General features: G+C 50.2%; 2 protein-coding genes across 5 annotated transcripts in view; one reads left to right on the plus strand and one right to left on the minus strand.

Moving 5' to 3' along the window:
• Positions 1 to 1,979: 1,979 nt before the first annotated feature.
• Positions 1,980 to 3,781, plus strand: MEA1 (male-enhanced antigen 1). Of its 3 annotated transcripts, none has more exons than XM_017878210.1 (4): positions 1,980 to 2,081; positions 2,584 to 2,861; positions 2,980 to 3,082; positions 3,387 to 3,781. In XM_017878210.1, exons 2-4 carry the CDS (start codon positions 2,595 to 2,597, stop codon positions 3,536 to 3,538), a joined length of 522 nt encoding a protein of 173 aa, XP_017733699.1. In that variant the 5' UTR covers positions 1,980 to 2,081; positions 2,584 to 2,594; the 3' UTR covers positions 3,539 to 3,781. The 3 variants fall into 3 exon arrangements, with proteins under 3 accessions (XP_017733699.1, XP_017733698.1, XP_017733700.1); XM_017878209.1 differs by having other exon boundaries at positions 2,065 to 2,193; XM_017878211.1 differs by lacking the exon at positions 1,980 to 2,081 and adding an exon at positions 2,148 to 2,233.
• The window catches only part of PPP2R5D (protein phosphatase 2 regulatory subunit B'delta), a 36,624-nt gene continuing 17,575 nt past the window's right edge, over positions 3,664 to 22,712 (minus strand). For both annotated transcript variants that reach the window (XM_017878202.1, XM_017878203.1), the window contains exons 5-18: positions 9,376 to 9,592; positions 8,943 to 9,142; positions 8,747 to 8,857; positions 8,546 to 8,638; positions 7,970 to 8,100; positions 7,777 to 7,836; positions 7,562 to 7,670; positions 7,291 to 7,344; positions 6,807 to 6,977; positions 6,585 to 6,712; positions 5,436 to 5,537; positions 5,269 to 5,341; positions 5,008 to 5,124; positions 3,664 to 4,856 (exon numbers count right to left, since the gene is read on the minus strand). In XM_017878202.1, coding sequence (XP_017733691.1) covers positions 4,719 to 4,856; positions 5,008 to 5,124; positions 5,269 to 5,341; positions 5,436 to 5,537; positions 6,585 to 6,712; positions 6,807 to 6,977; positions 7,291 to 7,344; positions 7,562 to 7,670; positions 7,777 to 7,836; positions 7,970 to 8,100; positions 8,546 to 8,638; positions 8,747 to 8,857; positions 8,943 to 9,142; positions 9,376 to 9,592 — 1,704 coding nt within the window. In that variant the 3' untranslated portion in view covers positions 3,664 to 4,718. The remainder of the gene's footprint in view (positions 4,857 to 5,007; positions 5,125 to 5,268; positions 5,342 to 5,435; positions 5,538 to 6,584; positions 6,713 to 6,806; positions 6,978 to 7,290; positions 7,345 to 7,561; positions 7,671 to 7,776; positions 7,837 to 7,969; positions 8,101 to 8,545; positions 8,639 to 8,746; positions 8,858 to 8,942; positions 9,143 to 9,375; positions 9,593 to 22,712) is intronic.

Consider the following 22,712-nt stretch of genomic DNA (forward strand, 5'->3'; position numbering starts at 1 on the left):
AAAAAAAAAAAAAAAAAAAAAAGAAAAGAAAAGAAAAAGGGGAAGGGAGGCAAAAAATGCCGTTGGGCAGGACAAGAGAAAGATTGAGCATGAGAGGTCATGGTCTCTTTTTTTTTTTTTTTTTTTTTTTTGAGACAGAAGGATCACTCTTGTCCCCAGGCTGGAGTGCAATGGTGCAATCTTGACTCACTGCAACCTCCACCTCCCGGGTTCAAGGGATTCTCCTGCCTCAGTCTCCTGAATAGCTGGGATTACAGGCGACTGCCACCACACCCGGCTAATTTCTGTATTTTTAGTAGAGACGGGGTTTCATCATGTTGGCCAGGCTGGTCTCAAACTCCTGACCTCAGGTGATCTGCCCGCCTTGGTCTCCCAAAGTGCTGGGATTACAGGCATGAGCCACCGCGCCCAGCTGGTCATGGTCTCTCAAACACAACCAGTCAACCTAGTGGCAGGTACACCTGGGTACATCTGAGGTTTTTTTCAGGCAAATCCTTGCAACTGACAATGCTTTTGCTGGCAGGCATCTCCTGAGTTGGGTGGATCATCATCTGCTCCCTGTTTAAGAAGCCCTGGCAGAGGAAAGGGCCAGGCAAAACCTCAGGCACAAAAACAGCTCTAATAAGGGAGGCCCCTTGCAGGAAAGAGACATGGCTTTCAGCTGGCTTGCTAGTCCCACCCACCCAACCTCCCCCAACTCCACACCCCAAGCTTTAAATAGCCATGGGGCCCATCCTGAAATAGCCCCAGGAGGAAGCTACTCTCACTTCATTACTCCTGCTCTCCAAAATATCTTGGGTCTGGGCTTGTGGAAATTGTTAGGAGGTCGATGGGCTTAAGAATGGAAGTCTTCCATCCTTCCTTATATCCTCTATTCTTCCCTTCAGATATGTCAAGGTAAAGTAAAATATGCACAGGAGAAGAGATAAGCAATTCCAGCCAAAGGTGGAGAAAAAATTTTTAGTTTCTCTGCCATAAGAACAACTCAAAATCAAGGAGAACAAGCCCCCAGGCTCTCAGGGGCTCCTCTTATCCCTGGGTCTCCCCAATCCTCCATCACCACCAAGCATTTTCAAGCTTCTTCTATTCCCTTAATGTATCTACCTGCCTGGTCTCTTGCACTTTTTATTCCCCATTTCTCGCCCTTCTCGATCTCGTGAGAGCTTTGCAGTTTTCTCATTTTTCCTTCTCCTACCATTCCAAGCTCCACCCAACAGCCCTCCATTTTCCCACCTCCACTAAGGAAAGAAAAATTAACATGCCCTGACCACGGATATCCCTCCCTGCATATGACTCTATCCTTGTCTTCTTCCAGACATTCCGGCCTCCTCTAGCCCACTACGCCAGTCACCCCTCCCCTTCCACTATGCTCAGCTTCCCTGTATTCATAGCCCAGTCTTCCTTCCCATTTCCTTCATTGCTTCCTCCAGACACCAGGTCTCTCCTACCCATCTCCTGGCCATCCTCCTCTAGACCCGCTTTCCCCATTAACACTCTCCTTTCCCATCATCCCCCTAGCTCCCTCCCCACCCCCACCTCATCACTCTCAGGCCCCTCCCCCGCCACTCCAGCTCTAGACAGCGCGTCCTCAGCCCCCTAATTCTTCCTTGCCCTTCCACCCATCCCAGGCTACCTGCCAGGCCGAGCCGGGGCGGGGCCGCGGGTCCTCGCGCTGCCTGCAGCCTAGAACCCGTTGCGCGCCAACCGACGCCTTAGTCCCCAACGAGATAAACACAGCCAAGCTCGATTCTTCCGGCGGGCAGCTGTGCGCGCACGTGCAGTCGTAGCTAAGTCCCCGAGGCATTCCGGGACTTGTAGTCCACACGTTTCCTGAGGGACGAGAGGGCTGAGTGGGCAGGGGCGTAGGAGAGATTCTGCGCATGTGTAAATATGTGTCAAGACCGAGGAGGCCACTGGGTAATGCAGTCCTTTGTTTTCTGGGCTGGGCATGACGGAGGCGGGGCAAGGGACGCACGCCTCGTCCTCGCCAGTGTCAATCATGGGCATGGGGCGGGGCTGGAGGACTAGGAACTTCTGCACCTCCTGCCCCGCCGGAAGTGGAGGCCACGGGCTCTGAGCGGGTGAGGCGCGCGGAAGCACCGGCGCTGGGATTCGGATGGGGGCGGGTGGGGGACGCTGTAGCTGGGGCCATTTGAGGGGAGCCCATGGGTCCTGAAGGGCATCTGTCAGGCGGTACAGAGGAGGACCTCTAGGAGAGGGGAGAAGGGGGCGGGTACGCCCTGTTTAGGGGACTCTGATGACCCAGAGTTCCCAAGTCGCGGGGGAGGCGTGGCGGGGGAGCCGGGGTTCTGGAAGGGGTGTCTTTTAGGAGGTGGCAGGGCCTCCGGTTGGGCGTTTAATTAGGAAGTGGCGGAGCAAGGCGGGTGGGGCCTGGTTCAAGATAAGAGCCCCGACTTAGGGGGAGGAACGAGAGGCTGGAAGCGGGGCGGAGGGTGGAGGATGCAGGAGCCTCGGGGAGGAGCTGGTTCTTCTGCACACAGGAGACCACAAAGACATGATGAGAGGATGAACATGGGCCTGGTTTCATCCAATCCTTGTCCTACCGCTTCCCTGTTCTTGCAGCCCCCGCCCGGATGGCAACAGTAGTTCTAGGGGGAGACACCATGGGCCCTGAGCGTATCTTCCCCAATCAGACTGAGGAACTGGGACCACATCAGGGCCCTTCAGAAGGCACTGGGGATTGGAGCAGTGAGGAGCCTGAGGAAGAGCAGGAGGAAACGGGGTCGGGCCCAGCTGGCTACTCCTACCAGCCCCTGAACCAAGATCCTGAACAAGAGGAGGTGGAACTGGCACCAGTGGGGGATGGAGATGTAGTTGCTGACATCCAGGATCGAATCCAGGTAGGGTGGAGGAGGGATGGTTCTGAGGAACCATCAGAATGGAACCTCAGATGGTTCTGAGGAACAGGTGAAGCTGGGCTCCCTGAAAGCCTGGACCCAGTCTTCTCTGGCTCTGCAGGCCCTGGGGCTTCATTTGCCAGACCCACCGTTAGAGAGTGAAGATGAAGATGAGGAGGGAGCTACAGCGTTGAACAACCACAGCTCTATTCCCATGGACCCAGGTAAAAGATCATTCTTTCATTCTGGAATAATTACTAAGGAAATGAACTGGCATGAGTCAGTAGAAGGAAGTTTCAGAGGAAGACCCTATCCTAAAAAGAGAGTTTGTAAACTAAGATTTTATAGACTTCAGAGTCCAAGTGAAATGCTCTTCTGCTAGCTTTGGGGATGGGCAGGCTTGCCTTGAAGTAACAAGATGGATTTGGTGACCCTACCAGCCCAAGGGCTCTGGGTTGATTCAGGGATTGGGGAGGGGAGCTAGTCCCGTTATTTCTATACCTTACTGGCCTCTGGCTCTGATTTCAGAACATGTAGAGCTGGTGAAAAGGACGATGGCTGGAGTAAGCCTGCCTGCGCCAGGGGTTCCTGCCTGGGCTCGGGAGATATCGGATGCCCAGTGGGAAGATGTGGTACAGAAAGCCCTCCAAGCCCGGCAGGCATCTCCTGCTTGGAAGTGACCACAGTGAGAGCTGCCTTATCTTCCTACATTCCAGGCCAGAACCAGCACAGGACTGAACACATCCCTGGTTGTAACGTCCATTTCCATCTTCCCCATCTCCCTTTCCACATCAAGGCACATCAGACTTCTCAGAGACCCACTTTATTCAGTTCTGTACATATGGGGACATCGGCCCAAGCCCAACCCACCTTAGCATGTATCACTCTGTGGAGAATAAAGCACCCTATGTACACAGCCAGAAGCCGCACTGCCTGCGCCCCTGGAACCTGGGTCCAGCCCTCCTCAGCCCCGGCCCCTCCAAGGTACCTACAAGGGACAAGAGAAGGCCTGCCTAGCATAGCACAAACAAGGAAATAAATAGGTGTTGGCAGGAGCCATGCTTGGGGCACCGCTCCCTGCTTCCTTCTTTATAGTTTTGGGAACCAACAGCACAGAAAAGCAGTCAGCCCCAGGTGGACCCTTCCATGTCTGTGACCCCAGGGCTGCTGCTCACCAAAGACAGGGCATGGGGTAGGGTGTTTGTTCATCCCTCCCCGGCCCCACTTGGTCCGTCTGGGCCCTATATTCATCAGTTATTGTCCACAGCCTATACTTTTCTCCTTTTGACCTCCCTTGGTCAGGCATGGGGTAAGAAAAAATAATACAACCCTATCTGCCAGCACATGGCTGGGGCTGGGGGGCCTGTTTGTGCTGCAGGGCGTTGGCTTCCCTCCAGCTACTCCAGGGGCCAATGGGGCTTGACATAACTTTGGTGAGAATAATCTCCGCTGTTCCCTACATGCCTCTGCAGGGGAGAGAGAGGAGGGGAGACACCTGGCGTTCAAATGAGGATGAAGGGAAGAATAGAGGAGCATATGTATTCCTGTGTGTACTTCTCAGAGCAGCCTCAGGTAGCTGTGGGTGAGGAGCAGGTAGGGGACAGGCATCCCCAGGTTGTCTGAGCACTAAGCATCTTAGTGCTCAGCCTGTACTAGCCACAGGGAGGCATGAACACCTTTTGGGGAGAAGAGGGACCACTCTGTGGGTGTCCCTGCTTCAAGTGCCCGCATCCCCCTCCCTGGAGTAGCTAGAGAGGCGCTGCCTTCCCCCAAGTCAGCCAGTAGGGAGCAGAGTGTGGAGGGCCTGGGCAGTGTCCAAGGGCTGAGTGGGCTGTGGCCCTGTGGTAGGAATGTGAGGGGTCAGAGAGCCTCCTGGCTGGCAGTTAGAAACTCTTCTGCCCGCTTGTGCGCCTCCAGTGCCTTGATGGTATACACGTCCTGGGGCAGCTCCGACTTCCTCCGCAGCAGCACTTTCTCCTTCTTGATGTCTTTTAGCATCTGTGTGTGAATAGCGACAAGGAGAGGAACGGTGACCAATTCCCAGTGAATTCTATTGTTTCCTCCCCTTATTCTTTGGCTCTGCTGTTTCCGTCTCCTCTCCCTTCCAAAACTATTATTTCTGCTCCACCCTGCTACATTGCCCTCCCACCTGCACAGCCTCAGTCTCCACAGTCCTCTTCAGAAGCTGGATGTCCTCAGCTGTGGGGGTCTCTGTTTCCATCGAGTACACAGGGGGCAGTGGTGGAGGAGCTCGGAACATGGGATACTGAGTGAGGAGACATGGACAAGTGGTGAGAGCCACTTCAGAGGCTTGGAGGCCTGTGTGCCCCATATTCCTCCCCTAAGAAACTCCCCCCCAGCTCAAGATGGGCTGGCCCCTCAGTTCACAGCAGTGGCAGGAAAACCTCACCTGGGGATTAAGCCGGGCCAGCTCCTCAATTTTTTGCCACATCTCTTCCCTTTCCTTCATTCGGAACCGGCCCCTGAGGAGCAAAAGTAGGATTGGGTTTGGGCTTGAGAGAAACACAGTGAGCTGGTGGTAGAAGATGAAAGTCTCCCGGGGAGAGGGATACTCACTTCTGCTTCTCTGCCTTGTATTGTTGTGTGCAGTCATCAAACAGCTTCTGATTCATTTCCATAAACAGCTTCAGGGCATTGTAGATCAGTCCATGGATTGTCCTACCACCAGGAAGAAAAATGAGTAGGAGGCCAGAGCCTGCCCTTAGTGCGAGGAACTCAATTTGTTCTCTCACAGGGGTATCTCTGCTAAGAGCTTTGTCATTTACTACATCCAGTTCACAAACCTCTATGCAGTATCAGAAGAGAGCTCTGGCCATATCACCTGGTTTGAGACTGGCATTTCATGGTCTTCACAAATAGTGGTCCACGTGTCCATCCTTCCCTCACCCCATGCTCTTCACCCCATCCTTCCCTCACCCCTGCCTACCTCCCATCCTTTCCCACTCTCTAACCCACACTAATGGCCTCCCAGCAGCATGATGGGCATGTAGATGCAGCATGATGGACTGCATCTGCACCACAGTGTGCTTGCTTTTAGCAGAAAAGTCTTTTCAAAACCCTGAGAGTTTCTTATTTTTTTTTTTAAGATGGAGTCTCACTCTGTTGCCCAGGCTGGAGTGCAATGGCACAATCTTGGCTCACTGCAACCTCCACCTCCCAGGTTCAAGTGATTCTCTTGCCTCAGTTTCCCAAGTAACTGGGACTACAGGCATCTGCCACTACGTCCAGCTAATTTTTATATTTTTAGTAGAGATGGGAGTTTCACTATGTTGGGCAGCCTGGTCTCAAACTCCTGACCTCGTGATCCACCCACCTCGCCAGCCTCCCAAAGTGCTGGGATTACAGGCGTGAGCCACCATGCCTGGCCTAAAATCCTGGGATTCTTTACACATACTCTCAAAGAGGGTCACATCAGCTTCTCACTGCATAGAATTACATCTCCAAAGCTGTGATAGGAGCTGCAGAAGAGCTGACCCCAAGGAGTGGTATAACACAGGCCGCTGCCCTGCTGTTTGGTATCACAGAGATCTTGGCACGCAGGCATTTTTTTGCTCCAGTCAGCCCCTCAAGGTCCTATCAATATGTAGGGGACATCAGCCCCACTTGCTGGGTGACCAGGTGAGACCCCTGGCTCTTTAGTTCTTCCATACCCTCAAAGTTTCCCAAACTGGATCTCCACCACCCAGCCCCACCCCAGCGCCTTACTTGTTCCAGTGGCTCTTGGAGTTCCTGTAGAGTGCAGGGAACATGATGGGGAGGACTCTGGCAGCATTGTCACTTATCAGGCTCATGATGTACTCATTGTTCCAGTAATAGAGAGCACGCTCTGCCACCTGGTGGAAAGAGGCGGACTCGGTGGGTGCTGCCCGTTTCACTCAAGACCTCAGTTTCTGGCAGGGGTTGGGATGTGCTGGGTTGGAGTCTCACCTGGAAATGGGGGCTAGAGACACACTTGGCCAGCTGGCGGAAGAGGGGTTCCATCACTTTGCTGAACTCGGAAGGTTCAATGACGTCTAGAATCTCCTCCAGCTCATTCAAGAACATCACCTCCTTGGGGCTGTGGGTCTTAGGCCAAAACTTGAGAAGTCCCACAATTACCTAGGAGACAAGGAGGGCATGGGGATGAAAATTCTTTGCACCTGCCTAGGTCTCCAGGAAGTTTTCCCACCTGCTCTCTCCCCCACCCTGGTGGGCACAGTTTGGGTAATCTCAGCCAGCTGCCCGTTTCTTTGCCTTAGATCTCTTTCCTAGGTGTATATAGGTTTCACTTCCCCTTCAGAGAGGAAACCATGTTACCAGTCAGGTCACAGCCCTCCTGAGCACCCCCTTATGCTACCCCCAGTAGGTACAGACTGGCAAGTGATGCTGACGACAGTAAGAGGTGGGCCTTGGGGCCCGGAAGGGGAATTACCGGCTCAGTCAGACTGCTCTCCTTCTCCAGGAATTGTACCACACAGTATGCCAGCTGCAAAAGTGTGAGGTAGAAGGGAGGTGAGGTGTAGGTCCTAGAAGTTCTCAGAGAAGTCAGTGACAGAAGCAAGATCCCAGAAGGGAAGGGGAGGTGGAGGGAAGGAATTATCCCACCTGCTCCCTGTGCTTCCCCTATCCCAGCTAGAACACCTTCCTGCCCACTCTTTTCTCTGCTGCCTGAGTTGGACATTATCAGGAGGAAGGCAGCTCACCTGAGGGTGGTAGACACTCAGGGACTTGACCTTGTGAAGGGGAAGCAGGACACGGATGAGGAACATCTTGTGCTCTTCTTTAAGGGGCAGGGCAAAGCCATTGATGATGCTAGGAATTAAGGGACATTTGTTAGGACCAAAGGGTCAGATCCAAGTTCAGTGTACCAATCGTCCCAACCTTTTTCAGGCATCTGTGCCCCCACCCAGCCTCTCACCTGCCCAGGATCTCCAGGAGCTCAGCAATCCCGTTGTGATGCTCCGTCTCATAGATGAACCTGAGGGAAGAAAAATGGCTCTTGACAACCCCTGATGTCCCTCCAGCATTCTGCACAGTCCCCCCACCTCCCTGCTCCCACCCCACCTCAGTAGCAGAATGCTTTGCTCCTAAGCCTGGGCTCCTGGCCTCACCTGTAGAAGATGTGGTTGATTTGCCTACGGATATAAGCCCGGAGCCCCAAAAACTTGCCATAGATGCGGTGCAAAATGGTCTTGAGGAAGTCCCGCTCTCGAGGATCCTCACTGTCAAATAGGTCTAGGAGCTAGGGGCATGAGGGAGGGAAAGCAGCCAGTGAGGCAGCAGCCAGGGAAGGTGGGGCCCCGGTGACATAGGTCCTGCCAGGGGAAGTGCAGAGGTGCCCTGGAATGGGGGCCAGCAAGTCTTAGAAAGCAGAGTGATTCTACTGTATTGCTGATTCTATTGTATTTGTACTGAGACTACCAAAGTGATGCCTCAGTATTGACTGGAGAGAGGTACTCTGTTGCTTTTGTTTCCTACCATTATGCTGTTAGTTTCTTAAGGCCAGAGTAGGGTTTTTTGGTTTGTTTGTTTGTTTGTTTGTTTGTTTTTTAACCCTTTATAGCCTCCTCATACCAGACGTGGATGAAACCCAATATATTCAGCATAAGGGGGAAGAGCCACTGGGAGACAGATGAGTGGGGCATGGAATGGAAAGAGAGGGCAAGGACAGGAACTCAGGGACTCACAGCAAGTACAAACTTCTGGTCGATGTACTTCTTGGCTATGTTTGGCTGGAAATCAGGAGACTCAAGGAAACGTAAGAAGAACTCATACACGAGCTATAGGGGAAAAGGCACGCCACTAAGGGGATGTTCCCAAGGACGTGCAGGACTCCAACTGCCCCATTCCCTGCAGCCAGGGCCAACCTGCCCCCCTTGCCCTGGTACCTGGAGATGTGGCCAAGCAGCTTCCAGCGTGGGCTCATCTTCTTCTGGGTCAAACTCAGCCCCTGTGGGATTCGATGAAGGTGGCAGCGTCCGGAAGAGATTCACTGAAAACTGAGGGGTAGGGTCAGTTAGAGCTCCACCTGGGCTTCTCCAGGGCCCCCTGCCAGTTCCCCCTGTGTCCTTTCCCTGTGCCCACCATGGTGACAGCCTCAGGGTAAATGGCCTCAGTGACAACATCACGGCTATGGGTGATGTACTCCACCATCTCGTTGAGTCCTGCCCGCTTCACCTCCTTGAATTTGAGGTCACTGAGTGGGTCTGACACGAAGTCAAAGAGGACACAGCACTGGCGTAGCTTCTGGATAAACAGCTCCTCCCGTTCCTGGGTTGGCGAATCTGTGGGGGCCCCAGCAGTCAGGTTCTCCTCTGCAGTCCTTCACTGCGATGCCCTGCTTGCCTTCAAGGGCTTTCCCTTAACCCACCCTGCCACCATCCTGCCTGCTCCCTGGCACCCCCTTCCCACATTCTCTGGAACTCTTTCCCCCCAAATACCCCAAAACTTCCATTCCACCAACTCCCAATGCCCTCTAGACCTGGTACAGCAACCCCTGTGACCAGTTGCCGAGTACCTTTCAGGGCAGGAAGCTTCTGCAGCTCTCGATTCTTGCTGAGGTTGAAGCGGGAGGAGCTTTGCCGTCGCTCCTTCTTGACAATCTGGGGCCCCCCTGAGTACTTGATTTTGCTGAGCTGCGTGGGGGGCGGCGTGCTATTGCTGGGACGCTTGTTGGACGATGGTGGCTGAGACTGGGCTTGGGGCTGGGGCTGGGGCTGGGGCTGCGGCTGGGCCTGGTCAAACAAGTCACCTGTTGAAATCCACTTCCCAAGATATGCCTCCCACCCTGGGCCTGGCCATCCCCCAGTCTGTTTATGCCTGCACAGGCCTGGGCAGTGAGCAGCTGTCTCCTGCCCTGAAGGAGCTAAGGCCAGGGTTACAGAGATAACTGCTGTAGCCCTGGCAGGGAGCAGTCAAGAAGTCACATCTTCCAAAGAGATGCCCACTGCCTGTGCATCAAGAGCCTTCAAAACGTTCATTCCAGTTCATGAACAGGTAAAGCTAACTGATGGATTGATGGTGACAGAAGTCAGAAAAGTGATTATGTTGCCAGGGGAAACGGGGTGGGTATTGCTAAGAAGACATATGAGGAGTAAGAAGAGACATGAGGAGCCTTCTGAGTAATGTAAACATCCTGCATCTTGACTGGACCTGCAAGGTGGTGCATGGCAGATACATACCTAAAATTTATTGAGCAGTATACTTAAGATCCTTTACTGAATGTGTGACAGTCTTCAATCACAGACGTGGTGGCTCACACCTGTAATCCCAGCACTTTGGGAGGCCAAGGCGGGTGGATCACCTGAGGTCAGGAGTTCAAGACCAGCCTGGCCAACATGTTGAAACCCCATCTCTACTAAAAATACAAAAAAATTAGCGGGGCGTGGTGGCAGGCGCCTGTAATCCCAGCTACTCGGGAGGCTGAGGCAGAAGAATCGCTTGAACCCGAGAGGTGGAGGTTGTAGTGAGCCGAGATCATGCCATTGCACTCCAGGCTGGGGGACAAGAGCGAGACTTCGTCTCAAAAAAAAAAGTAAAAGAAAGGCCAGGCATGGTGACTCACGCCTGTAATCCCAACACTTTGGGAAGCCAAGGCAGGAGGATCACTTGAAGCCAGAAGTTTGAAACCAGCCTGAGCAACATAGCAAGACCCCATATCTACAAAAAATTTTTTTTAATTAGCCAGGTGTGGTGGCACAGGCCTGCAGTTCCAGCCACTCAAGGCTGGAGGATCCCTTTTGCCCCCAGGAGTTCAAGTCTGCCGTGAGCTATGATCGCACCAACTGCACTCCAGCCTGAACAACAAAACAACACCCTGTCTCTAAAAATAAAAATTTTCAAATTTAAACAGGTAAAAAAAAGAAATTCATTCCCATGTCTTAGTACTTTACTATTAGAAATTTAGCTTAATAAAAATCATAAATTAAAAAAACAAAAAAGCTTTGGAGGAGGCAGAGGTAGCCAGGCCAAAAAAAAAAAAAAAAAGCTTTGTATACAAATACTTTTAACAACCTCATTTATAACAGAAAATGAACAAATGTAATATCAGGAGTTAATATTGTATTTATGAAAACTATGGGCCAGGTGCAGTGGCTTACGCCTATAATCCCAGCACTTTGGGTGGCCAAGGTGGGTGTATCACTTGAGGTCAGGAGTTCCAGACCAGCCAGGCCAACAAGGTGAAACCCTATGTCTTACTAAAAATACAAAATTAGCTGGGTGTGGTGGCGGGTGCCTGTAATCCCAGCTACTCGGGAGGCTGAGACAGGAGAACTGCTTGAACCTGGCGGGTGGAGGTTGCAGTGAGCCAAGATTGCACCATTTCACTCCAGCCTGGGTGACAGAGTGAGTGAGACTCTGTCTCCAAAAAAAAAAAAAAAAGAAAGAAAAGAAAAAACTATGTAATACATAGTTTCATTGTAAAAAATATTTTCATATTCATAGTAATTTGCTCAAAATGGTGGTATTTTTGGAGGAAGGGAAATGTCTGCAGAAAGGCATAAGAATGATGAGGACTTATTTTCCATGGTAGAAAGTCAATAGATAATATCTAAATCTCAAAAAAAAAAGTAGGAAAATAATCTAATGTGAAAATCTAGTGGCTGGGCGCAGTGGCTCAAGCCTGTAATTCCAGCACTTTGGGAGGCCGAGACGGGCGGATCACGAGGTCAGGAGATCGAGACCATCCTGGCTAACACGGTAAAACCCCGTCTCTACTAAAAAAAAAATACAAAAGCTAGCCGGGCGAGGTGGCGGGCGCCTGTAGTCCCAGCTACTCGGGAGGCTGAGGCAGGAGAATGGCATGAACCCGGGAGGCGGAGCTTGCAGTGAGCTGAGATCCGGTCACTGCACTCCAGCCTGGGCGATAGAGCGAGACTTCGTCTCAAAAAAAAAAAAAAAGAAAAGAAAATCTAAAGGAATCTAAAGTAGGAAAATAATGTAATGTGAAAATCTAAAGGAATCTAATGAGGAAAGAGCTAAGAGTTGCATTCCAACCCCAATAGTAGTACTATCTGACTTTCTGAACAATGAATGTGTTATCATACTTATAAAATTTGGAAATAAAACAAAAGGCCTAAAACTACATAATGACAGAAAATTGCTTCCTATGCTAACTTAAATAATGACAGTACAAAGCCGGGCGTGGTGGCTAACGCCTGTAATCCCAGCACTTTGGGAGGCCAAGGCAGGTGGATTGCCCGACCTCAGGAGTTTGAGACCAGCCTGGGCAACACAGTGAAACCCCGTCTCTCCTAAAGTACAAAAAATTAGGCGGGCGTGGCGGTGGGTGCCTGTAGACCCAGCTACTTGGGAGCCTGAGGCAAGAGAATTGCTTGAACCCAGGAGGCGGACGTTGCAGTGAGCTAAGCTCACACCACTGCACTCCAGCTCCAGCCTGGGTGACAGAGCAAGACTCTGTCTTCAAAAAATAAATACATAGGCCTGGTGCAGTGGCTCACGCCTGTAATCCCAGCACTTTGGGAGGCTGAGGTGGGCAGATCACCAGGTCAGGAGATCGAGACCATCCTGGCTAACATGGTGAAACCCTGTCTCTACTAAAAATACAAAAAATTAGCCGGGCGTGGTGGTGGACGCCTGTAGTCCCAGCTACTCGGGAGACTGAGGCAGGAGAGTGGCGTGAACCTCAGAGGCGGAGCTTGCAGTGAGCCGAGATCGCGCCACTGCACTCCAGCCTGGGAGACAGCGAGACTCCGTATCAAAAAATAAATAAATAAATACATCAAAAAATAAATACAGTACAAAACTAGATACACAAAATGAGCTCACTCACATTAAAACACATGCACAGAACGAAAAACGAGGTTCAGAAAAGGTAAGAACAAGCCCAAGTCCACCACTGTGTTAATAACCATCTCCTGTAGTAGAATTAGATTACTTCAGCATTTCTAAATTTTCTACAAGTTGACACTGCTTTTTTTCTGCCTTACTTCCATTGTGTACTATGATACTGCTTTTATAATGGGAGAAATGCAGCTAATTTTTAAAAGCTATCCTTTTTATTTTTATTTTATGTATTTATTTATTTTTGAGATAGAGTCTCGCTCTGTCATCCAGGCTGGAGTGCAATGGCACAATGTTGGCTCACTGCAAACTGCACCTCCAAGGTTCAAGTAATTCTCCTGTCTTAGTCTCCCGAGTAGCTGGGATTATAGGCACCCGCAACCATGCCAACTACTTTTTGTATTTTTTGTAGAGATGGGGTTTCTCCTCGTTGGCCAGGCTAGTCTTGAACTCCTGACCTCAACTAATCCACCTGCCTCGGCCTCCCAAAGTGTTGGGATTACAGGTGTGAGCCACCATGGCTAGCCTAAAAGCTATCCCTTTTTAAAGGTACAGCTCCCAGACACAGGTGTTACAGTCCCATGAATTCCATTTTCAGAATTCTAAACATAAGTATTTGCAGGGCTGTCTGCCCACAGGTACTCCTGGACTGTCCAGACAGCCCCCTGTTGGGAGAGGAGAGAAGCTAAGCCACAGGACAGCCCTTGCCCCCAACCAGAGACTACAATAGGACCAGGCAGAGGCCATGTCCAGCTGGGTGCCCCCACCATAGGGAAAGGGAAAGGTGACCTCTTGGCCTAATAGAAGAACTTGAAATCCTCTGGGATGGGGTAGGGGAGGAAGACAGAAATGTTATTAATTGCATCCTCTGAATTTTTGTTTTTTTTCTGTCTTTTCAGCTCTGTCGCCCAGGCTGAAGTGCAGTGGTGCGATCTCGGCTCACTGCAAGCTCCACCTCCCAGGTTTACGCCATTCTCCTGCCTCAGCCTCCCGAGTAGCTGGGACTACAGGCGCCCGCCACCTCGCCCGGCTAGTTTTTTTTTTTTTGTATTTTTTAGTAGAGACGGGGTTTCACCGTGTTAGCCAGGATGGTCTCGATCTCCTGACCTCGTGATCCGCCCGTCTCGGCCTCCCAAAGTGCTGGGATTACAGGCTTGAGCCACCGTGCCCGGCCGGTGTTTTTTGTATTTTTTAATAGAGACGGGGTTTCACTGTGTAGCCCAGGATGGTCTCGATCTCCTGACCTCGTGATCCACCCGTCTCGGCCTCCCAAAGTGCTGGGATTACAGGCTTGAGCCACCGCGCCCGGCCAACATCCTCTGAATTTTTTATAAAAACAATGATATGTACTTGTCACCTATCTAGGGATAAGAGAACAGGAGAGGAGCACTGGGTCCAGCCTCTGGGTCCCGTGTGTTGGACATGGCAAGGCATCTGGAGTCTTTGCCCTCCCTTTCTACATATGGCAGATGAGTCACACCTTGGGGTGGGGGAGAGTGGTAGTAGGAGAAAAGCAGGTTGGGGGCCAGCACTTGGTATGTATCCAGACTCTCCCCTGCTTCAGGCCTCCATTTCCCTGCCTTAAGAACAATTAGGCCAGGCGTGGTGGCTCACATCTGTAATCCCAGCACTTTGAGAGGCAGAGGCGGGCGGAATATGAGGTCAGGAGTTTGAGAGCAGCCTGGCCAACATGATGAAACCCTGTCTCTACTAAAGATACAAAAAATTAGCTGGGTGTGGTGGCACATGCCTGTAATCTCAGCTACTCGGGAGGCTGGGGCAGGAGAATCGCTTGAACTCAGGAGGCAGAGGTTGCAGTGAGTTGAGATCACACCATTGCACTCCAGCCTGGGTGACAGGGTGAGGCTCTGAATAAAAAAAAAAAAAAAATGTAATCCCAGCACTTTGGGAGGCTGAGACGGGCGGATCACGAGGTCAGGAGATCGAGAACATCCTGGCTAACACGGTGAACCCTCGTCTCTACTAAAATACAAAAAACTAGCCGGGCGAGGCGGCGGGCGCCTGTAGTCCCAGCTACTCGGGAGGCTGAGGCAGGAAAATGGCGTAAACCCGGGAGGCAGAGCTTGCAGTGAGCTGAGATCCGGCCACTGCACTCCAGCCTGGGCGACAGAGTGAGACTCCATCTCAAAAAAAAAAAAAAAAAAACCAAACCATTATCTGTGGAGCTTGGTGCTCAATAACACCTTGGGCCAGACTGCCTGCCTGGGTTCAATCCTCACTCTGCCGCTTATTAGCTGAGTAATATCCAGAGAGCCTGTGCCTCAGTTTTCTCATCTATAAAATGGGATGACAACCATACCTACCTTATAGCACTATAGTAAGGACAGAGATGAACCGTACCTACCTTATAGCACTATAGTAAGGATAGAGTTTCTGGCACTAAAGAAGCTTTTTTTTTTTTTGAGACAGAGTCTGGCTCTGTTGCCCAGGCCAGAGTGCAGTGGCACAATCTCGGCTCACTGCAACCTCCGCCTCCCGGGTTCAAGCAATTCTCCTGCCTCAGCCTCTGGAGTAGCTGGGATTACAGGCGCGCGCCACCACGCCCGGCTAATTTTTTTTCGTATTTTTAGTAGAGACAGAGTTTCACCATGTTAGTGAGGCTGATGTTGATCTCCTGACCTCGTGATCTGCCCTCCTCGGCCTCCCAAAGTGCTGGGATTACAGGTGTGAGCCACCGTGCCCGGCCCTAAAGAAGCATTTTATAAGAGGTACCTTCTACTACCACCACTACTATTACTATTATTTCCCATACCCAGGTTTTAGGAATGCAGCCTGGAATCTCCTTCCTATGCTAGCACAACTCAAATGTTCCGTTGAGTCCATTATCCTCCTTGTTTAAAAATGGGAACCCCGGCCGGGCACAGTGGCTCATTCTTGCAATCCTAGCACTTTGTGAGGCTAAAGCAGGCGGATCACCTGAGGGTGGGAGTTCAAGACCAGCCTGACCAACATGCAGAAACCCCATCTCAACTAAAAATACAAAGTTAGCCGGGTGAGGTGGTGCATGGCTGTAATCCCAGCTACTCAGGAGGCTGAGGCAGGAGAATTGCTTGATCTTGGCGGTGAGCCAAGATCGCGCCATTACACTCCACCCTGGGTAACAAGAGTAAAATTCTGTCTCAAAAAAAAAGAAAAAGAAAAAGAAAAGAAAGAAAATGGGGGACCTAGAAAATCACTGCATCGGCCGGGCGCGGTGGCTCAAGCCTATAATCCCAGCACTTTGGGGGGCCGAGACGGGCGGATCACGAGGTCAGGAGATGGAGACCATCCTGGCGAACACGGTGAAACCCCATCTCTACTAAAAAAATACAAAAAACTAGCCGGGCGAGGTGGCGGGCGCCTGTAGTCCCAGCTGCTCGGGAGGCTAAGGCGGGAGAATGGCATAAACCCGGGAGGCAGAGCTTGCAGTGAGCTGAGATCTGGCCACTGCACTCCAGCCTGGGCGACAGAGCGAGACTCCGTCTCAAAAAAAAAAAGAAAATCACTGCATCTTCCAAGACTCCGTTTAAGTTCTACCTTCTTCCAAAAAGTTTTCTCAGATCTTTCCAGCCCTTGGGTATCACCCCCTCCTTTTGATACCACTTGTCTGTTCCATTGGCTCTGTGACTGCTCACCCCCTAGTGACACCTCTTAGTCTCTTCATATGTCATTCCCCTAACTAGATGGCAAGTCCTTTGAAAGCCAGGACCCTATTTGTACACCTGTGGGTGCCCCCAGCACTGACACCTAATAGGAATTGAATGAAGGTTTTGTTGGTTGGTTGACCAGGAGCCAAAGTTTTCAATTCCTGCCCAGGCTCCTCCCCACAGGCTCTTCCTCTCCTGCCCCAACTCAGGAATCCTCAGAACAGGGTGCTATACAGCATTAGGAGCAGAGTCTGGAGGGAGAAACATCAGTGATACTAGGGTGAGGGGCTCAGTGCCAACCTGACGACAAAACTCCATCCTTCCAGGTAAGATGCAGACACCCTGCACTTCCACAAACCTCACACTGAGGAGGCAGCCAGAGAGAGGCATTCTTCCCAGAAAGGGAAAAGGAAGGCCTCAATTTTTTCTGCTAACAAGAAGATAGCCAGGCACGGTGGCTCATGTCTGTAATCCTAGCACTTTGGGAGGCCAAGGCAGGTGGATCACTTGAGGTCAGGAGTTCAAGACCAGCCTGACCAACATGGTGAAACTCTGACTCTACTAAAAATGCAAAAAAACAATTAGCTGGGTGTGGTGGTGCACGCCTGTAGCCCTAGCTACTCAGGAGATTGAGATGGGAGAATTGCTTGAACCCGGGAGGCAGAGGATGCAGTGAGCCAAAATCACACTACGGCACCGCAGCCTGGGATTCACAGCAAGACCCTATCTCAAAAAAAAAAAAAAAAAAGAGGTGGCCAGACGCGGTGGCTCATGCCTATAATCTCAGCACTTTGGGAGGCCAAGGTGGCTAGATCACGAGGTCAGGAGGTCGAGACCTGCCTGGCCAACATGGTGAAACCCCATCTCTACTAAAAATACAAAAATTAGCTGGGTGCGGTAGTGGGCACCTGTAATCCCAGCTATTCAGGAGGCTGAGGCAGGAGAATCGTTTGAACCTGGGAGGCAGAGGTTGCAGTGAGCCGAGATCACGCCACTGCACTCTACCCTGGGCGACAGAGCAAGACTCCATCTCAAAAAAAAAAGAGGTGGCAGGACTAGATCAGTGGTTTCCCAACCATTATTCCGGTAAAGGTTAGAGAGAACAGAGGGTTTTATGCACCACCAATGGCCGGGCATGGTGGCTCATGCCTACAATCCCAGCTCTTTGGGAGGCTGAGGCGGACAGATCACCTGAGGTCAGGAGACCAGCCTGGCCAACATGGCAAAACCCTATCTCTACTAAAAATACAAAAAGTTAGCCAGGCGTGATGGTGGGGGCCTGTAATCCCAGCTACTCAGGAGGCTGAGGTGGGAGAATCACTTGAACCTGGAAGACAGAGGTTGCAGTGAGCTGAGATGGCACCACTGCAGTCCAGCCTGGGCAACAGAATAAGACTCCATCTCAGAAAAAAACAAAACAAAACAAACAAAACGAAACCCACCCAATGAGCTGATATCTAAGGTCTTTCTACACTAGTATTGCATTATTGAAGGCTGGAGTGGCTGGAGTGGCTGGAGAGCAGCTGAGTGGGCTTACTCTGCCCTGCCCCCTACCCCACTGAGCTGCCCTGGTTTATGAGGACCATTGGCTCCCAAGATCCAGACACAAGAAGCATCTGAGAGACAGCTGCTCCTGCCAGCAAAACCCCTGGCTGCCAAGCCCTGATGAGGTATCCGCTGTCTATTCACCCTTCACTAGGAAACATGCATGTTAGAGGGAGGTGGGGGATATGTCACCTACTCATGGGCATTCAACCACTTCTCCTAAAAGCTCCAGCCTCTAACTTCTCCATTCACCTGGGTTGGAGGTAGAAGGCAAGTGAATCCCCTGAGAAGCTTCTGCAGCCATCAAAGCAGGGGTGGACACTGACCAAAGGCAACTTGGCCAATCTATCCTCTACTCACTACTTTGTCCTGCCCAGTTTCACTTGTGGGATTATTTTATTTTATCTTATCTTATTTTATTTTATTATTTTATTTTGAGACAGGGTCTCGCTCTGTCACCCAGGCTGGAATGCAGTGGTGCGATCTCTGCTCACTGCAACCTCCGCCTCCCAGGCTCAAACAATTCACCTGCCTGAGCCTCCTGAGTAGCTGGAATTACAGGCGTGCACCACCAGGCCTGGCTAATTTTTGTATTTTCAGTAGAGACAGGGTTTCACCATGTTGGCCAGGCTGGTCTTGAACTCCTGACCTCAAGTGATCTGCCCGCCTCAGCCTCCCAAAGTGCTGGGATTACAGGTGTGAACCACTGTGCCTGGCCTTATTTTTTGTAGTTTTTGTAGAGATGGGGTTTCACCACGTTGCCCAGGCTGGTCTCAAACTCTGGAGCTCAAGCAATCCACCTGCCTTAGCCTCCCAAAGTGCTGGGATTACAGGTGTGAGACACCATATCTGGCCCTCACTTCTGGGACTCCATAGAGGCCATCTCTTCTGCCTGAAGTACTACTGCTTTCACTTCCAAACTCTCAACAGGATTGCTGGAGAGCAATCAAGTGGCGCTGTAAATTTCCACACCACACTCATACTCAGAAAATTCCAACTCAACGTGCCTACTCTGAACCTATCCTGGTCCAGCCTATTCCGAACACAGCTGCCATTAATAATTTAAACCCAGGCTGGGCACAGTGGCTCAAGTCTGTAATCCCCCCAAAAAAAAAAATCTCAAAAAAAAAAAATTTAAACCCAAATATTCAAATATAAATAAAGAGATAGGGGCCCGGCATGGTGGCTTATGTCTGTAATCCCAGCACTTTGGGAGGCCAAGGCAGCAGATTACTTGAGGCCAGTTCACGACCAGCCTGGCCAATATGGCGAAACCCCATCTCTACTAAAAATACAAAAGTTGGCTGGGCATGGTGGCTCACCCTTATAATCCCAGCAGTTTGGGAGGCTGAGGGGAGCAGATCACCGGAGGTCAAGAGTTGGAGACCAGCCTAGCCAACATGGTGAAACCCTGTCTCTACTAAAAGTATAAAAATTAGTCGGGCATGGCGGTGGGTGCCTGTAACCTCAGCTACTTGGGAGGTTGAGGCAGGAGAATTGCTTGAACCCAGGAGGTGGATATTGCAGTGAGCCAAGATCGCACCATTGTACTCCAGCCTGAGCGACAAGAGCAGAACTCCATCTCAAAAAATAAAATAAAAATAAAAATAATAACGGCTGGGCATGGTGGCCCACACCTATAATCCCAGCACTTTGGGAGGCTGAGACAGGCAGATTACTGGAGATCAGGAGTTCAAGATGAGTCTGACCAACATGGAGAAACCCCATCTCTACTGAAAATACAAAATTAGCCAGACGTGGTGGTGCATGCTTGTAATACCAGCTACTCAGGAGGCTGAGGGAGGAAAATCACTTCAACCCAGGAGGCGGAGGTTGCAGTGAGCTGAGGTCACGCCATTGCATTCCAGCCTGGGCAACAACAGTGAAACTCCGTCTCAAAAAATAAATAAACAAAAATAAAATAAATAAAAATACAAAATTTAGCTGGGCATGGTGGTGGGCGCCTGTAATCCCAGCTACTCAGGAGGCTGAGACACGAAAATCACTTGAACCCGGGAGGCAGAGGTTGCAGTGAGCCGAGACACTCCAGCCTGAGCAACAAAGCAAGAGTCTGTCTCAAAAATAAATAAATAAAAAATAAAGAGATAGAAATATAATTTAAGCACTATAGAATTTAATATAAGAGAAAGATGAAACATACAATTAACAGAAAAACTGCAAAGATTAAATGTTATATTTCTTTTGCATAATAAATTAACTGGCCTAATAAATGAAGATCATTTTAGTTTAAAATCCCAAAAATCACAGAGGCCTTCTCTCCAGTGGTGACATCTAGAGCTCCATCTAGTGTTGCTTAATTCTTTCCTTCCTTCAATTATTAACTGAACATCATGCTAAGCATTAAAGATTAAACGTTTATATGCAAATTCTATACCATAAAAAAAATTTAAAAGGTGACTAAAACATGGCCCTTGCCATCAAAGAGCTCACAGTCCACTAGGCAGGACAGACACAAATGCAGCTAACTGAACAAAGAAAATGCAAGAACAGAGAGGGCTGAGCTGCAAACTCTGCCTGGAAGAATTAGGGAAGATATCCCTGAGGAGGTGGCTTTTGATTTGGTTTTTATTATTTTTTTCTTTTTTGGCTCTTAAAAAATAAACATGAGTTTAAATGGCCAGGTACAGTGGCTCACGCCTGTAATCCCAGCATTTTGGGAGGCCGAGGCAGGCGGATCATGAGGTCAAGTGATCGAGACTATCCTGGCCAACATGGTGAAACTTCATCTCTACTAAAAAAAAAAAAAAAAATAGAAAACTTAGTTGGGCATGGTGGCGTGTGCCTGTAGTCCCAGCTACTTGGGAGGCTGAGGCAGGAGAATCGCTTGAACCTGGGAGGCGGGGGTTGTAGTGAGCCGAGATCACACCACTGCACTCCAGCCTAGGCAACAGAGTAAGACTCCATCTCAAAAAAAAAGAAAAGAATAAATATGAGTTTAAGAGGCAAAAAAAGACACAGGAGAAATAAAGCAGTCCAGGCCAGTGGAACTGCAGCTGCGAGCATCCTGAGTCATAAAGGGGCTATCATATCAGAAGACAGGAAGTTGGGCAGGGCACAGTAGCTCACACCTGTAATCCCAGCACTTTCAGAGGCCAAGGCAGGAGGATTGTTTCGGTCCAGGAGTTCGAGACCAGCCTTGGGAACACAGTAAGAATCTATTTCTACAAAAAATACAAAACTTAGCTGAGCACAGTGGCTCGTGCCTGCAGTCCCAGCTACTCAGGGGGCTGAGGCGAAAAGATCCCTTGAGCCCAAGAGGTTGAGGCTGCAGTGAGCCATGACTGTACCACTGTACTCCAGCCTGGGGAACACAGTGAGATCCTATCTCCAAAATAAATAAATAAATAAATAAAATATGGGAAGTTCGGTGGGACACGAAGCCAGGACTGACGCTAGAAGAAGAGTGGGGCCAGCTCAGAGGGGTTGAGGGTGCCATGCTAGTGAGTTTGGATTTTAACTTGTAAGCAGTGAGATGCCAAAACAGGTTTTAAGTAGAGGACTGATAAGACCAAGAAGGTTTTAGAGTAACAACTCTGGCCTCAGAGAGGACAGGCTGAAGTGGGGGAAAATTTATTCCTCCCTCTGTCCCTCCTCCAGACTCAGGACAGGGCTCAGCACATACAGAAGTCTATGACACTAAATTTTTTTTTTTTTGAGATGGAGTTTTGCTCTTGTTGCCCAGGCTGGAGTGCAATGGCGTGATCTTGGCTCACCGCAACCTCCATCTCCCGGGTTCAAGCGATTCTCATGCCTCAGCCTCCCTAGTAGCTGAGATTACAGGCTGGAATTATAGGTGTGCACCACCACGCCTGGCTAATTTTTGTATTATTAGTAGAGATGGGATTTCACCATGTTGGCCAGGCTGGTCTCAACTCCCAACCTCAGATGATCCGCCCGCCTCGGCCTCCCAAAGTGCTGGGATTACAGGCATGAGGACATTGAATTTTTTTATCCAAGGACAGATCAGGAAAGACCCTTACCTGCAGAGGCAGGTCAACAGTGTCTCATCTGATCTCCCAAGGCTCCTTTCCCTTCTAGGATTTATTTCTAGAATCTTAGAGCTAGCAGTATCACTTCATTAAAGACCACAAGAGACTCCAGAGTCACACAGACCTGGGTGGAATTCCAGCTCTGCCTTACTGCCTTACTGGCTGAATAAAAGCTACTTAACATTTTCTTTTTTTTTTTTTTTGAGACACAGTCTTGCTCTCTCCTCCAAGCTGGAGTGCAGTGGCACAATCTCGGCTCACTGCAACCTCTACCTCCCAGGTTCAAGCAATTCTCCTGCCTCAGCCTCCTGAGTAGCTGGACCACGCCTGGGTAATTTTTGTATTTTGAGTAGAGAGAGCGTTTCACCATGTTGGCCAGGCTAGTCTCCAACTCCTGACCTCAGGTGATCCATTCTCTTCGGCCTCCCAAAGTGCTGGGATTACAGGCATGAGCCACTGTGCCCAGTTAACATTTCTAAGCCTCAATTTCATCTGTAAAATGGGAATAATAATAATAAAGGGATCTCAGGGGAGTATTGTGAAGGTTAAATGAGACAATGCATGCAAAGTACTTAGCACGGTGCCTGGTACATAGTGTTGCACAGTATTCCGTCTCTTACCCCCTTCCCCTACCAAATTCATGTCCACCTAGAATCTGTGAATGTGACCTCACTTGGAAACAGGGTCTTTGCAGATGTAATCAAGTTAAAATGAGATCATACTAGATTGGGGTGAAACCTAAGTCCAATATGACTGGTGTCCTTACAAAAGGAAAATTTGGACAGAGACAGAGACACATGGAGGAGAATGCTGTGTGAACACAGAGGCGAGATTAAAGTGATGCATCT

The sequence above is a fragment of the Rhinopithecus bieti genome, unplaced genomic scaffold (genome assembly GCF_001698545.2).
Source record: "Rhinopithecus bieti isolate Rb0 unplaced genomic scaffold, ASM169854v2 scaffold_9981, whole genome shotgun sequence".
Lineage (NCBI taxonomy): Eukaryota > Metazoa > Chordata > Mammalia > Primates > Cercopithecidae > Rhinopithecus > Rhinopithecus bieti.

Coding starts and splice junctions, on each gene's coding strand:
- MEA1 (XM_017878209.1), top strand. CDS start 2,166: ATGGGTCCTGAAGGGCATCTGTCAGGCG. Junction 2,194..2,583: donor TGAAGGGCATCTGTCAGGCG/GTACAGAGGAGG, acceptor CTGTTCTTGCAG/CCCCCGCCCGGATGGCAACA. Junction 3,083..3,386: donor CTCTATTCCCATGGACCCAG/GTAAAAGATCAT, acceptor CTCTGATTTCAG/AACATGTAGAGCTGGTGAAA.